Source organism: Melozone crissalis, unplaced genomic scaffold (genome assembly GCF_028551555.1).
Source record: "Melozone crissalis strain CALT ecotype California unplaced genomic scaffold, PUWL_Pcris_2 ptg000018l_1, whole genome shotgun sequence".
Taxonomy (NCBI): Eukaryota; Metazoa; Chordata; class Aves; order Passeriformes; family Passerellidae; genus Melozone; species Melozone crissalis.
The window spans coordinates 21,569,787-21,585,841 of NW_026535796.1; the positions used below are offsets into that span (position 1 = coordinate 21,569,787).

A 16,055-nucleotide genomic window follows, 5' to 3' on the forward strand; every position below is an offset into this window, starting at 1 on the left:
GCGGCTGTGCAGAAAGGGAAGCGGCGCGGGAGGGACGCTGCCGGGCGGCGTGCGGAGCCAGCGGGCGGAGCGGGCTCTTCCCCCGGCGGGGCAAGCCGCCTGGGAAACGGGGGGCAGCGGCGGCGGTGCGAGGGGACGAGGAGCGAGCCCGGCTTCCCCCCTCCCGGCGCGGCGCGTTCGAGCTGGGGCCGGAGCACGGCAGGGAAGTGCCGCGCTGGAGCCCGGGGTGCTTCCCGGCGCGGCGGCGGCCCCGGCGGCGGCGCTGCCCCTTTAAGACCTGCTCGCCGCCAGTTCCAGGGAGAGGGAGTGACCTCTGGGCTTTGACAGCTCCCCTAATAACTAGCAGCGCCCCGGCCCCGCCCCCGCCGCGCCATTGGCCGGCAGGCCGGTATGCCGCGCTGCCATTGGCTGGCCGCTTCCCCTGAGCGAACCTTTAGAACTCCGAGACACAATATTCTGTTACATTGTAGCAAAATGGCGACTGTCATTCACAACCCCCTGAAAGCGTAAGTAGGAATCAAAAATGTACATATTCCGCGTGGTTTAAATATGAAAAAAGGCGCCTTTCCGGCGCCGGCTGCCAGCCGGAGCCGGGTGCCGGCAGCCTCTCGGCGGGTCCCTCCTCCCGCCCTCCTTTCTGCCCCAGCGACTCGCTCGTTTTTTGTGCAACACATCCCCGCCGCTCGCGCCGAAATTAACGAGGAAAAAATTGTTGGGTTAATTGGCGCCCGGGCGCGGGCCGGGGGGCGGCGGGCCGGGGGGCGGCGGCGGGGAGCCTGCCCGGCGCTCCCGGGGCTTGGCGCGGGGTCGGCGGCGGCCGCGTCCCGCGGGGGTGCGCGCACTTGACAGCGTCCTGCCCCCGCTGCCCCGGCGGGCTGGCCCCGCCACCGCGCTCGGCGGGGCACGGACCGGCCCGCGGGGGCGCTCGGTGCGCGGTGCCTCCGCGCTCTCACCGCGGCTCGGAGTTGCCTCGGCAAATCTTTGGGGAGTTGGGATGTCTTGACGAAGCAACCCCCCTCGCTTCTCGGCTGGGCGGTCGGAAAGCGGGGCGGCGGGGGCTCTGCCGGTGCGCCTCGGCGCTCGTGCCGGAGAGGGAGCGAGGAGGCGACGCAGGGAAACAGACTTGGGTGAAATGAATGACTCGGGACTGCCGGTCGCTGATTTTGGGCAGGAAGTCCGGAGATCTGTTTTGCATATGACAGGCTTTCGCTTTTCAAAGTGGCAAAGAGAGTTGATTGTGTTTCCATCTTGAGAGCGGGCACAAGCCGCCGAGGGCTGTACGGACGGGGTCTGACCCCGGTTTGAGAGAGGGAGGGGGCAGATACTTGTGCTGCGGAGGTATTCCGGGGTTCCCGATCTGGAAATAAGGCTGATTTCTGAGGGGCACCGCGGGAGCCGGTTGTAGTCTTCTGGATCGCGTTCTTTATTTTCCTTGTGGTCTGCAGCGCACGCCGCTAATCCCCGAAGGCATTAGGGAGAGTGGGATTTGGCACCGTATGTGGGGAGCGGAGCTATCTTAACCTTTTTCAAACGACTTCCCTGCTAACGGGGGCAGCGCTCTTGCTAGTAAAGCAGGGAAGCAGAGTACCTGGCGGTGACGCTTCGCTTGCACTTTCTGGCTGCGCTGAGTGGGTGTTTTTATACCTTTGAGTTTTGTGAGATGAAATTAGGGCTGCGAGGTTTTTTTCTTTTTTTCTTTTTTTTCTCTTTTTCTACCGACTCGAGTCTCTCCGGCTTTAGTTGGAAAAACACTTCAAGGTTTTTCCTGGGATTTCTGCCGCTGTCCCTCTGCGATCCGGAGCGAAAGGAAAGCCTCGAGCTGGGAAGGGGTGCTGACATGTTTATCAGCTCTGCTGCTCCGTCCTGGCAGAAAAACCCTTGCTTTCATTTACTCGCCCTCTCGGATATAAAAATCCGCGGGGAGAGAGAAGCGCAGTTGCAGGGGGTTAGTCAGAGAAGTCCGAGCGTCCTCATGGGTGGGTGCCGAGGGACCGAACGCGCTCTGAAAACCGCGCGGCACAGGCAGCGTTCCCCCCTCGTTCGACGGCAGGTTTGACGCTCGTGCAGGCGACAGCGATTTCTCCCCGTGCCCCTCCCGGGCGCTGCCCGGGCTCCGGCAGCGCACCCGGGGCCGCACCGCCCGGCTCTGCGCCTGGGCACGGAGCCCCGCGGCGTGTGCGCCGTTCGCGGCTGCTGCCGGCAGCGGGGAAGCCCGGGCTCGGTGGCCTCTGGGGACGGCGGGGAGCTCCCAGGAGCGGCCACGGCCCTCGCCCCGCCCGGACGGGACCTTGCCGCCTCGCCTCGCACTTCGTGGCACCGTGGGGCTCCCGGCAGCCGCGGCGGGTCCTGCCGAAGGGCTGCTTGTGCCGAAATGAATCGGGGCCCGATCCCGCCGCTGCTAAAGTCGGGGAGGACAGGATGAGGCCATTTATAATTAGCTCCCTTCTCCTCCCCTCGCCCCTGGGGGGTGTGAGAGGAGGAAACAATAGACATCAAGTGCTGGTTTCGCTTTTCTCTGTGTGCCTTTTAAAGTACTAAGGCTATGTGGAGGAAGCAGAATTGGTACTGGCTGTCTGACACCATCTGTAATTTTGTTGACAAGTTGTTTAATAAAACATTTTATAATTTTCACTTATTCTTTAAAGTTGCTGATCGGGAAACAATACACATGTAAATAAATTATGCATGGGATAAATTAGGACAAAAGCAGTAGGACGCATAATAGGGGAGGGATGCAGTGCACAGTGTTTTATCCTCATGTGTCCTTCCTGACAATGAACGGGAGCTGAATGACATTTGCATTTCCTCTGTCTGCGTTTTGATTGTATCTCAGAACCCACAAACGCCCCCTACAGAAACCGGCCACACAAAGGTTTTGCTCCGAAATGGGGGACAATGTAGGGACTGAGAAATCCGGACTCAGGTATCAAGCAGCTCCTTGTGTGCCCTTGTGCGTTTAAGAGTGTCCAATATTCAGTTTTTCTCTGGCACTTGGACACACATGTGGCCTTGTTCATGCTAGACCAGTCTCTCTGAATAATATATTCCAGTACCTGAGCATCTGTGGGAATGCATTCCATAGAGCAGCTCAGTGCGTGGAGTCCCTTGTTAATGATTGGTTTCTCCCTACCCAACTTGCCTCTTTCTCTGTCACTTTCTGGTTCTCTTTTGGTGCTTTCTTCCCTTTGCTTTCCTCCCCTTCACTTCCTCTGGTGAACCAGTCAACCTGACATGACTGCCTGTTATTTCTGCCATTTATTAGCTTGTTGTTTACCAGCACAGCGCTATAGACAAAAATATCTAAGTTTAACAGATCTGCAAGGTAAAGGTAGCAGGTGTTTGGACAAGCACATGCTTCTTCATCTGTAGAAATGGCAGTATTCTGACAGCTTTGATGGGACAGAAGTGGATTTGAAGTGCTGAAGTTGTTGTTGCTGGTTTTTCCCCCCACTAGTTTGTGTGTGTATCTCCATATTTTTTGTCTCCATCTTCTTCTCCTTTGGATATTTTAATATGAAGACATTTGAGTGGTGCAGTAGAAGAAACAAATGCATTTAGAAACTATTCTGAATTACTTCAAATGTCAGTCAGAAATCTCAGTGGACTTTGTAAACATTAATTAATTAAACCTCTCAACGCCCCTGTGAAGAAAGGATTATTGCCTTTGTTTTATGGATGGCTAAACTAGGACAAAGTGGTTCAGAATCTCTCTAAAAGATGAAGTCTAGAATGCAGGCATTCAATTTCCAGTTTTAGCATTTAGTCCCATTTCCTCCATCTCTGCCTTATTAGTGATGTGCATATGGTACCATAATGCACTTAATGTAATTAAGACCTTGTAATTTACACAGTCTTGTCTAGAAGCAGAGCTGGTTTCCTCCCACCCCTTCTCTGTCTTTACTCCCACAAATGACTTTTATTTCAGGTTGTCAGTTAAACACACTAAATGGAACATAGGTTAGGTTGTTGCCATTTCAGCGTGTGCAATCCCCCAGCGGTATGGCCCTCACCAGAGGGCTGCTGCCTCCCAGCAGTTTGGCAGTGCCAGTGCTCTCCCTTTTGCTCAGGGCAGCCTCTGGGACAAAAGAAGCTAACTCAGGCTCAGCTGCTAGGTAAGCTCCATGCTGACTGCATTGTTGGATAACTTTGACAGACTTGGGATCACTTATTCTCCGCCAGGTGTTTGGGGAGCAGATCATCACAGATTTGTGTGCTCAGTGCCAGATCTACAGCATAGAGCTGATCTACCAGGCCTGTTCTGTCTCTGCATTCCCACTGCAAACACACAGCAGCAGTTAGGTTTCCAGTTGCTGTACCTTCTCAGATAAAATTGCCTTGACAGCCAACTCTGACCTTTGGGCTGCCAAATGACCTTGCTTGTGATGATGAATTCCTGTCATGAGACACCTGTGAAGTAGTGGTCTGTGTTCACATCCCTGTTTCACATTGGCAAGAGCCCAGTCTGGGTCTTGGGGTCTTGTATGGCAAGAGTATTTCATTAGTGATAACTCTGGCTTGAACTCAGGGTGGGGACTCTTAACTGGAAGGTCCTGTATCCCATTACATATCCCTGAAACAGCCCTATGTCCTGATTAAGTGCTGATGAAGACTGATTTTTTTTTTTTTTATGGACATTGTTGCATAAGCATCTGGTTGCTGATTTTTAATATTGAAGTGAAAGTGTAATGTGCTGTGCTGCTTTCAGCAGGTGGAAGCAATAAAATGGACAGACAGTTAGGTTGCCAGTTCATTGTTTAAAAGTGTTGTGGAGGTGATTTTAATGTGGCCTTGCAAAAGGGAATTTTCTTCTGCTTGACAGAGCAGGGTTTGTTGGGCATGTTAAACCATGTACCAAAATCTCTACAGAAATTCCAGTGTGGCTCTGATGTTACTTAAAAACATAAATGAGCCCTAATGTGGCACATGTCAAATCAAAACTGTTGTCCACATGAAAACCGTATTTTCTAATATCTCAGCAGCAGCTTTCAGAGAAAACAGGATGAATGTTACTGTGTTTACACAAGGAAATGTAAGCATAAAACCAAAGTCATTGGAAGATAGAAAAGGAAAGTTAAGAAGACCTGAGGATACGCTGGTTTTGAAAATGAGAGGCTCTGATAAATGGCATGTTGCTTGTTACAGTGTTATGTCTGATTCCACCAGTCGCTTATGCATGATTAGTTGTTGCAGTGCTTTTGTAATTTTGTTTTGTTGGTCTTTCAGTCTTTCACAGTCTGTCTAGATGTGTGGATGGATGGAGGTTGTATCTCAAAATTGCCACTGAAGAAAAAGTTTTTAAAACATTATTTCTGGTGTGTGAAAGCAATATTGAACTATCTGGGTTGTGCTACAGAGGCCTAAAGGTATGATTTCTTGGAGGGTGTTATAATTTCAAGGTAAGCACTTGTCCAATGGGCTGGATGCATGGTAGCCATTAGACAGGATTCCCAGTGTCCGAGTGGGAATACTTGACGTCAGGTACGCAGGACAAAGTGGGATCTGTGTCAGTCTGAGTCACGGCGAAGGTCATGTGGCTCATCCTTTGTGGAGCCTAATGAAAATTGATTTCCTGCTCTGCTTTCCTAAAACTGGAAGGATGGTATTTGCAGGTTGCTCTCAAGAGCAGACTTTGTCCATCTTGTATGTCTGTCTTCTACAGTTTATGACAGTTGGCTCTACCTCTTCTGTCCTGAAATGAGGCGTTCCAAAGCCCCCACCGGCTGTGAATAAACCTTCTTTTAGCATTGTAATTTGCCAAATCTGGAATTTTCTCACTCTGGTTTGTCTTTCATGTCACAACTGAATTTCTTTGCCCAGTAGATCAATTTTACAATCTTGGTATTTATTCTGGGCTCATCACTGTGTTGTCTGTATGTGATGTTGCCTTGAGCAAGAACCATTCCTGTATTGTTTATCCCTGAGGACTTGTAGGAGTGGAATGAATCTGTTCCGGGAGTTGATGTTTTTTTCCCTTGGAGAGACCAACCTCTGATCTGAGGTTTTGCTGTCTGGGGTGACATACTCCCATGTGCAGACAGGCAGCACCAAGGCAGAGTTGCTTGAGGCCTGTTCTGAGGGCTTCATTAGTACTGTGCTGCTCTTCTGGCTTTGCCTGGCAATTTTGCCCAGGATGCAGACTGAGGAGTGTTAATCACTTCCTTAGTGCAGGTCTCAGTTTTTACACTGGTTTGTCTTTTAAAGGGAAAGCTATCTCATCAACACAATCTAAAAGGAATCATAGCTTAGGAATACTTTTCTTTTTCAAAACAAAAAATTTTCAGATGGAAGTGCTTCTTTTTTTTTTTAATTTCTCTACAGTTTGTGGAACAAACCCATATATGCTGGATGGGTGCATGAGAAGCAGAAAGTGGTTTTCTTCTTTCTTATTTCAAAAGAAAGAAGAGAACTGCACAGTGTGTTTTCACTGTCTAAACTTAGTGACATGTAACACAAATATTGTAAGTGAATGCTTGAATACTGAAAATTTAAAATCTTTATTTATCTTTAATAGCCTAAATTATTCAAAGCATGATACTTTTAAAAAATATTGTTATATCTGGTTTATTTCCCAGCAGAGCATATTTTAACCACAGATTCCCAGCAGATGTCTCAGAAAAGAATAAAGCAGTGTCCCAACAGCTGCTGGCAGATTCCCCTCTCCCAGCAGCATCCTCTGCAGGATGGGAATAGCAGCAGTATGGCAGCACGTGTCTCAGTTTCCAGGTTAGCTGCCTGAGCTGGGTGCGGTCAGAGCCACGATCCGGCCGCATGGAAGGTTTTCCTGGCACTCCAGCCTTGTCTGAGGGGAGGCTGCACAGGGAACCAGTGGAGCAGCAAGAGCAGGGGAGGGACTGATGAGTGTGCACTAGGTGGCTGTGATCAGCAGCGTGTGCTTGCCAAATCCTGATGCATTAATTTCATGTCCTGCTGAGCTGTAGCTGGGAGAGAGTCTCCTGCTCAGGTGTTAGTGGGGACACTGACTACGTCAGTGTTCTTCTGGTGAGAAAGGCTGGAAGTGATATTCAATGTCACAGCCTGTTGTGACAAAACTGATCCAACCTGAGGATCATCTCTCCATTCATACAAAACCGTGAGTTCTATTAGTCTGATAACTTTTTACTTGCTTTCTGATCATTTTCATAACTGAGTGTAAAATTCCAACAGTAACATATATGAAATTTTAGTATGCAAAAGAAAGGAACTCTATGTAACTTAGTTTCTCTCCCTTGGTTTTGCTCAGATTCCTGCTTGTGGTACAATATACAAAGCCTTTGTTAAGACATTGCGCTAACTTTTCTACCAACAAATGGTTTAATGCTTCCTGCCTTTTAGTTCTCAAAAATCTGGATAGGTTGGACAGTGCAAAGAAAATCAGGTGCAGAGCAGTGAAATAAGGCCATGCCCTGAGTTGGTTAATTTCAGCCTGCCCTACTGCATCATCTGGCAGGGCTGATTTGATCTGATCAGATGCGGGCATGCTACTTCTGCCAAAATGCAAAGTACAGTGCTTATGCTGCTTTTATGCTTTGACTTGGCTTCATGAGAGCCACAGGAAGATAGATTATGGTTGTTGGAACAAAATTCCCTCTTGAAAATGTTTTGGGTGCTTTTCATGTTTTGGAAGAGTGAGTGAACACCAGTTCAGTGCTTTGTGTCATAGGCTTCTGAAGTTTTTGGTCTGCTTCTAGCAACTTTGTAGTTTCCAGTACTCCTGTGGATCCACAACCTAATGTGACTACTCAAAGAGTTGGGAGAAAAATCATAATGGCTGGACTTATAGCCCAGATCATTCACTATTCAGTGAACACTGTGAAAAAGAAACTTATTGTGGCGACACAAAGTATTATTTCTTCAAGGGAAAAGTCATGTTTATATTTCTTTCCACTTCCATTTCAAGAACAGTTTTGAAGAAAGTAATCCATGGATTTGTGACTGCTCAAGTATTTTGGTCTCAATATTGTTTCCTGAAAGACAGTGTTTAGTCAATGATGGGGACAAATACATTTTATTTTTATGATTACTTTAAAACCTGTGCAGTTTGAATAAAGAATAATGGAGACCGTGGCTCATGAAGCTATTTTACTGCTAAACTCCTTTGGTGGGCATTGTGTGTGAGGCTGCTGTCCTGAGTGTTCAGAAAAATCACTACCCAGTGATATCAGAAATTATATCATGAACCCACTTGTATCTACAAGGTACCCTGGTTGCATTTGCCTTCTTTTCCTGAACTGCTAAAAGCTGCTTTGAAGACTGTAGGTTTTTGTGTTTTCTAGTGATTGTTTATCCTCAAAGTTTTTAGTTCATTAACATATACCTATTGATGTGAGATGTGGATTAAATCATGATCACAATTTTAATTCAGAGATTAGTACCTTTTATAGCTGGGGTAGTACAAATTAAGAGGCATGGGAGATGTGATGGACGAGGGTTAGTGATGGGAATTTCTACTGCTTCATTATATCTGACTAATCCTTTAATTTTTAGGATCTGCTTCTCCAAAAATGATGTTTGTTTTAACGCTGGTGATGTTACCCTTCAGTGATCTAATGGCATATGGATGAAAGTGATGTTAATACCTCCACAGGCAGTATGGGGCCACAAAGGCTTCTTGCTTCTCTCTCCTCCTGTGCTGATGCAAATGAATGGGAACTCAGTCAGGTTACTGGTGTTATGTTGGTGGCAAAAAGGCATTCCTGAGTTCGAAATCTAACAAAATAGTGTTGATGGGGGAAATACGGTGAAAACTCTTCTCCATTTTCTGTCACCAGATTCAATTTGTTTTTGTCAGTAGTCTCAGCTAAATGTTTTATCTTCTCCTTGCTTCCCCCTGCCTCCCAACCTCTTTCCCCCATTGACCTCTATGAGCACAGTCCTGGCTGCTGATTTATCAGGGCAGGCTGGCTCAGCACTGTGTGGAGATTGCTTTTAATTAACTCTCTTCGTTTTGCCAACCTTCAGGGAGCAGCAACCCTTTAATGATTATAATACTTTATCTGGATTTATATCTGCCTTATGTGTTGTTTGTTGCTCTGCTTCCTCACATGCTCTTCCTGAGTCATTTCCCAAAATGAAAGGTTTGTTTCAGGTCCCTCATACAAGATGAGGAAGAGAGGCTTTAATGGCTTCTGGACTGGAAGGATGGACTCTCTATGATCTGCCTGAGTGTTTTGGAGGTGGATGGGGATTATGAGGTGATGCATTTTGGGGCTGTCTTGGAGCAAGACTCATTTCAGTGACTTGCCTCTATGCACGGGGAGAGCAGCTTTGTTTTGTGGTTGCAGCATGGCAGATGAGTGCCTACTAAATTAAATCTGCCCTCTGACTTGTTTTGTGACATAGGTAAGTCATGAACTCATTGTCACAGTTAGGTTTAACTCTAGTGACTTCTCTTCTCAGTCTGACTAGCTGGAATGTTGCTAAAATTGAGTTAACTTCTTATGTATAAACACAGGTCTAAAGGAGGGTCTCTCTTTACTTGCAAAAGTCTAGCTTGGCCTTCTGTGAATAGCTCTATCAAGTGAAATTTCTTCAAACTGAGCAGAAAGCAGCTATATCAAATTTCTCCCACCTGGAATTTCCTCTTTGCATATCCTACAATGAGGATTTCAGGAGATTCCAGCATGAAATAATTAGAAAAAGTATGTTATTTGCAATGTAAAGTATGTGTCACTTTTGTGCCAGAAAAATGCTTTATAATCATGCTTTAATTAAGCATCATAGTCCCTTTTGTGGTGTAATTTCCTCCATTATTCTGTGGGAAGAATGACATGCACTGTCTGACTTGGTGATGGTCACACTGGTCACACCATCAACCATTGAGTCAACGCTGCTTTGCTTTTGGTGTTGAGCATAAGAGTGATGTTTTGAAGGTGAGTGGGAATCTTTCCTTGTTAGCACTTTCATGACCAAACTGAGAAGTGGGAAAGTGAGTTAAGACTGCCTGCCTGGTTCTGATGGAAGAAGTTCACCAGAAATTATAGTTATACCATCCTTAATGGCAGTGATTTATGACCAGAGCTGATAAAGGCATATTTGGGATGCAAAGACTTTACCATGGAAATGAACCAAGTGGCAACTACTTTTGCATTTCAAAACATAAATGCTGTGCGCCAGTGTGTTCAGTATGATTTCAAAGTCATTGGTGCGAGAACAGTTTTACATGGCTGCTTGTAAGTCTGTGTATTTGAAGCCCCTTTGTTAAAATGGCAGAGGAAATTAAGAAGTTCCCAGATCTAGTCCTCCCTTATTGAGGAAAAAGAGACACCAGCTGAAAGGAATACAGTGGTGGGTGCTGCTTATCCAAATGTTGGCAGCACATCACTGTGTAAGATCATCTGTGTCATCTGTCTGTGGATTGTGTTTGTATCTTTCCTATCTTCTCCTGCAGTTAGCTTTACTTGAAAAAGATAGTTGTTTGAATTTATATTTTTATGTGTTGTTGCTGCAATTCCACAGTAACTAACTCCTGGCATTCTCATCTGACCAGATTGCAAGCATATCTGGTTCAGGTACTCATTCTGCTGAGATCTGAAAGTAAATTCTCTTCTCCCCTATTATTAACTTTCTTGTTTTGTTTCCACAACTAACTTATCCACAAAGTTCTAGGGTTAGAAGAGGCTGTCTCCTGACACGTCTTCTGAATTCCTCACTGCAAAAACACTCATCATGCAAAGTTGAAACCTGGCTGGCCCTCAAAGGGCAATGTATTTCCCAGGCTGCTGTTTTCAGCTACCTTCTCCTCCATGCACCCCTCAAAACAGAAGAAGAGGAATGGATGAGGGGTGAGCACTCTGCCTTTGGGAAAGGCTGTGACCTGAAAATGGATTCCAATTCCAGCCGAATTCCTTCCCTTGGTAACAGAATTGCACGCCTGGGCTCTGAGCTCTTTGCATTAATTTCATCTCTGCTAAACTTTCCCAGTCAATTAACCATGTCCATCTCCTGCTCTAGCAGCCACATGTGCCTTTTCTGCTGCAGCGGGGTCTTGAAGAAGTAACTCCCTGCAGCTTTTACTGCAGTTTTCCTTGAGCATCTTCCCTCAAGCATGGTTATCAATCAGGACCTGTCAGGTTTTTTCCCTCCAATGCATCTATTTTCAGAGCTGTAGGAGTTTGACCTATTGCTTTTGTCTTTATAAGTACTGCTTTTTACAACAGGGCCCAAAGCTGCATGAAAATTTCCATCTTAGTGTGAGGAGATTCTGCTAAGCCTGGATATTTCTTTTGCCTTCTGTCATTTTGCCTCCCTTGGGTTTTAATTTTGCTCATCCAAAAGGCCTCGTTAAGCTGGCCAGTAGTTCTTGTGTGGTTGTTCCAGGCAGCACCTGCAGTGCAGAGTTCTCTGAGTACTTGGCTAACAGGATTTCATGAAAGGGCAGTGAGTTCTCAGAGGCTGGAGTGCCTGGGAGATGCTCAGCCCCGGGGTTTGATATAGGCTGCCTCTGAAGGGAGTTCTGCACCTGGCTCTGCAAGAACGGTTTGGATGCTGGCACTAGTGGTCCCTTGCCACCTAAGGGGCCATGGGTGCCTTGAACATTTTTCCTTGCATGTTGTGCTATGATCAAAGGTCAGGTTGGGCTAGAGTGCCTATTAAAGCAAGAGTCTATGCTTTTTCTCTTGAGCATATGGGTGAGTCTGGTTCTGTTTCCATAGGTACCTGTATCATAAAGGCTGCCATCCTAGTTGCCACTAATTGGGTCCTGTGTGGGCACTTTCAGACAAGCAAAGACCAAATTGACCACAGTGGCTCAGTTAATGGAAATCTAGGTTTAAAGAAGGGTTCCTGGGTCTTATGTCCTGTTCTCTGGTACCATGTCAGATAATCTCTTTCATAAACTGAAAAGTCCTTGTCTTAAATCCCCACTTGGACTATTTGTTCCCATTACTCCTCTTGGGAGGGTTCCAGAACCCACTGCTCTGGTGGCTGGAAATAGCATTTTAATCCCTAGCCTAGCCCTACTTGTGACCAGTTTATTCCCATTTGTTCTGGTGCCAGCATGGAGTTATTAGTTTAAATACTATTCCTCCCTCCATGTCTTTCTCTCCACTATGACTTGTACATTTGTGCAACACTATTATAAGCCCTGTCAGTCTTTGTTTTGATATACTAGACTGTCTGTGCTATCTTTTCCTTTCTTTTGGTCACTGAAGTATTTATTGTCTTTGTTGTCTCTACTCCAGCTTGGATTACTCACATTCAGCTTTTTTGAGTGTGAGTAGACAGAGTTGTACTTTGTTCCACGTGGTTTTGCCCCCTACAATAACTTTCTTTTTTACCTCTTCTTGCTTTTGCATTTGTTTGTGGTTGTGCTGCTGGTTCATAGTTCATAGACTAATACTGTTATGTTTCTTCTTCTGTCCTTTCAGCTGTCGTTGAGATGATGATCTGCAAGTTATTAAGTGAAATTTATACTGAATTCACTCCATCCAATTCTTCTTGTCTGATGCTTTTAATTTCCTTGGTGTCCCTTCAGCTTATGTAAGTGGCTAGCTTTTCTCAACACATACACTTTTTGTGCCAAGGCCATTAATGGAAATACTGATTTCAGCTCCCAGAGCTCCAGAAGTAACTTCTCATCAGCACTGTCTCTGTGTTCAACCCTCTTTCAGTAGGTTTTCAGTCTTCTCACCATGCTTTCAATAATTCTGATCTTCTACTTTTTCAGTAATTTCTCATATACTACTGTATGAAACATTCTCTAGAAGTCCAAATAGCTAAGAAGTATCTTATGGAAGCAAGATGTCAAGTTACTCTGTCACAAGGTATCAATTTTGCATCTTTGTCATTTCCTTATTCAAGACTGTTCTTGATTGTTTTGCACTTTAAAAACTGTGTGTTAGTAAACTCTAGCTCAGTTGGCCTTTCTGAAATAATTCCCAAGGCTTGTGTCCTATAACAGTTAACAATGAGTATCTTATTTTGCTTGTTATATTCTGGTAATATAGTAGCAACCATGATGTGCAGTATCTGTTTAAAGAACTTGCTAGTAGATGTATGGTTTCATGTCGAAGTTCTTGGGCAGAGATGATTCAGAATTTATGCCATGACTGCACAAATGTCACTGTGGCTTCCACAGCAGTCATTCCAGAGAAGCACAGCATTGCTTTAGTTCTGTGCTTGTACCTATATTGTATTTAATCTATGTACCATTCTAACTGCAAACCAGCTGAACTTTTTTTGATTGTTTTATTTTGATGCATGAAGAATATTGCTGTTTTTTAGAAGCTTTTGCAAGTTATAACTCTTGACTTTGGCAATTCCATCTATACTTCCTAACCTTTAAGATCCATTTTTAAAATTCTGTTACTACTGTTTTCTGCTTGTGAAGGGTGTCTGTTTAATTCTGATGTCCTTTTCCAAGGAAATTATTCAGCCAATAACTTCCCCAGTCTTTCCATATGAGTTTCAAACAATTCTTGCATTTTTCTCTAAAACAAATTCCTGATGTTCTGCTGTGTTCTGCTGCTCCCATGCTTAAGGATCAGGTTTGAGGTGCTTTGTGATGGTGATGACTACTCTTCAATTTTGTACCTATTCTTGGACTGCAGAAGACTTAGGCTGTGTGGATATAGGGAGAGCCGGGGTGATTCTGTTTAATACCAAGTTGTTTTACTTAATTCAATGATGCCTAAATTTTAAGATTTCAACAGTGTGAAACAATGTTGCATCTTTCACCAGAGTTGCAACCATTAAGTAGAAATCCAAAAGAGCAACATAAAGTTGATTTTTTTAAAATCACCTTATTCCATTTTTCTTCAGCATTCTTGATCTTATTCAGAGAAAACTGTGTATAGTAAACACATAAATATACATATATTTGGTATAATATAGGAAAGAAAGAATGTATTTACACATGGTGTTTAGGAAAACATGGTATTGTTTATTAATCAATGTCCTTGCATTTTAAACATTTCCATATGCCCCTTACTGATTTATAGCAGTATGTGATTCAAGCATTTTCTACTGGTCAGTTTCACAAACTCATAGAATTAGGAAAAAATTATACATATATCTTTTTTTTCCTTACTATAGGACTCTGGGAACTTTTAAAATATAGCAGTCTTTGGATCAATGCATATCCCAGCAAGACCTTGCATAAGTGACCTAAAATTGTGTGATCAAACCTCTTCTCCCCTCCCCATCCCTAGAGAGATATTTTTAATTAGATAAAATGAGGACAGAATATGCATAAGTATCTGTTATGCTGGGATTCCTGCCCAGAAAGGAAACTAATGGCCTGAGCTGGCCATAATCTTTTGCACCCTGTGTACTATTGACAAGGCTATGGCTTGAGATGTTGGGAGTTCAGGGGCAGATTTTTGCTGCTGTCTTTTGGTAACCTTTCTAATTTGACTGCTTTCCAAAACAAGTGGAATTATACAGCCTGTATTTTACTCATCGTTCATTGTCAGGGACATTTTGCTTGTAAGAGAGGACCTGATTCCACTGCCTAATGCAGTGGAAGTGAGTTTAAATTACTGCTTCTCTGGTTTGGAAGTGTTACACATTCACTTTGCCCAGATGTAAATGACCACATGAAGTGCAAGACAGTGGAGAATTTGAAGTAGAGTTGGTAATTTTTTTCTATTTCATCTATCAATTTCCTGCTAGTCACTGGTTCTTCAGAGTGGAGTTCTGTGAGCAAATTCATCTCTCTCTAGTTAAATCAAGTAGCCCTTTAAAGCCTGTGTGACAAGTTGTCTAATACTATGATACTACGCAATGTAAGAGGATGGCACTTCAGGAATCTGGAGGCTGCTTTATGTACTAGTGCTGTTTTCTTCTTTTTCCCAATGCATATGATAGGTGCCAGCTTGCCCCTCACAAAATTCTAGTTTTGCAGTCCTCTCCTACGTTTGTGGGTTCTGTCTCATGACTTGGCAGCAATAAAACAGAAACCCTGGGCACTTCTGTCAGTCATCCTCAGATATCCCAGTTAGTAGATGCACTGATGAAAAGGTTTTCTTGGAGCAGGCAGGTGGTGTGCATGTTAGTTTTCCTCTCTTACTTTGCTTCAGTGTCCCTGGGGTAAATATCAGTGAAAGTAGGAAGTGTTTTGATAAAAAGAGGGGCAAGGTCACATGAAAAGTATGCCCTCTTCCAAGGAAGGTATCTACCCAGCATTTCCATTGTTCTGCCCTGCATAGCTAAATCAGGAAAAGAGCCAAGGCCATAGTGAAATTTGATTCTATTTTGAAATTATGTCCAGTTTGGCATCTTTTTGAGCTGAGAAAGTTTGGCTTGCTCTTCTTTTCCACTCACAGCAATTTGCAGAGTGGGAGATTTGGGGTGAATCTCTATTTTCTGTGCTTACATGGCAGCAGGAGCTTCTGTGGCTGGACTGGAATGTGTTGTTTCAACACACTGAATGTGAAAAAAACCCCTTCAGCTTCATACAGACTGTGGTTTTTGTTTGTACTCAGTCAGTGTGATTTCACTGAAGTCCAAAAGTTATGCCAGTGTGAGACACAAACCAAGTCTATGTTATTTCAAGACAACAGTACCACCAGAGAAAATTGCTTTTATTCCACCCTCCCTCCACTCCTCCTTCCTTAATTTTTCAAACTCTCTGAGCTCCTCAGATATTCAGTAGTGCCTGATGCTTATAATTTGGCAGCAAATGTTGACAGCAGTAGCCACCTATGAGATCCTTAGCAGAAGTCTATAGCTTAACAGACAGGACAGACAGCAGATAGCTTCTTAGTAACAGGGGTGGGTCAGAACAAAATCCTGGATCTCAGCACTTCTTTTGAGCTTTGAAGGTTGAACCTGGATCTGAAGTTAAATGTCTTTAATGGACAGGATCCAAACACCCACATGCTTTGGCAGAGCTCAGATCCAAATTCTGTCTACCTAAAGAATCAAGGTTCTGTTTTCATGTGGATTCTTCTACCAGTGAAAAGCAGGAGAAGGGATAAGACAGAAAATATGACACATTGACAAAATTGTTTTTCAATAATATGTTTTTCAAAGTTTTTTCCATGAGGCGTCAGCAGCTCTTAAAAAATCACAGGGAGAGCATACAGTTGTCAATGAGCCAGAACAGTTAAATGTTT

The 16,055-nt window shown here is 44.6% G+C and overlaps 1 protein-coding gene across 3 annotated transcripts in view; it reads left to right on the top strand.

The window, feature by feature from the left end:
• The first annotated feature begins 390 nt into the window (after positions 1 to 390).
• The window catches only part of DPF3 (double PHD fingers 3), a 154,715-nt gene continuing 139,050 nt past the window's right edge, over positions 391 to 16,055 (top strand). For 2 of the 3 annotated variants that reach the window (XR_008483012.1, XM_054276185.1), the window contains exon 1: positions 463 to 506. Coding sequence is in view for 1 of the 3 variants with exons in the window: in XM_054276185.1 (XP_054132160.1) it covers positions 475 to 506 (32 nt within the window). In the remaining 2 variants the exon portion in view is untranslated. Of the gene's footprint in view, positions 507 to 16,055 lie in introns of all 3 variants that reach the window. The other variant, XR_008483011.1, reaches the window with a different exon arrangement.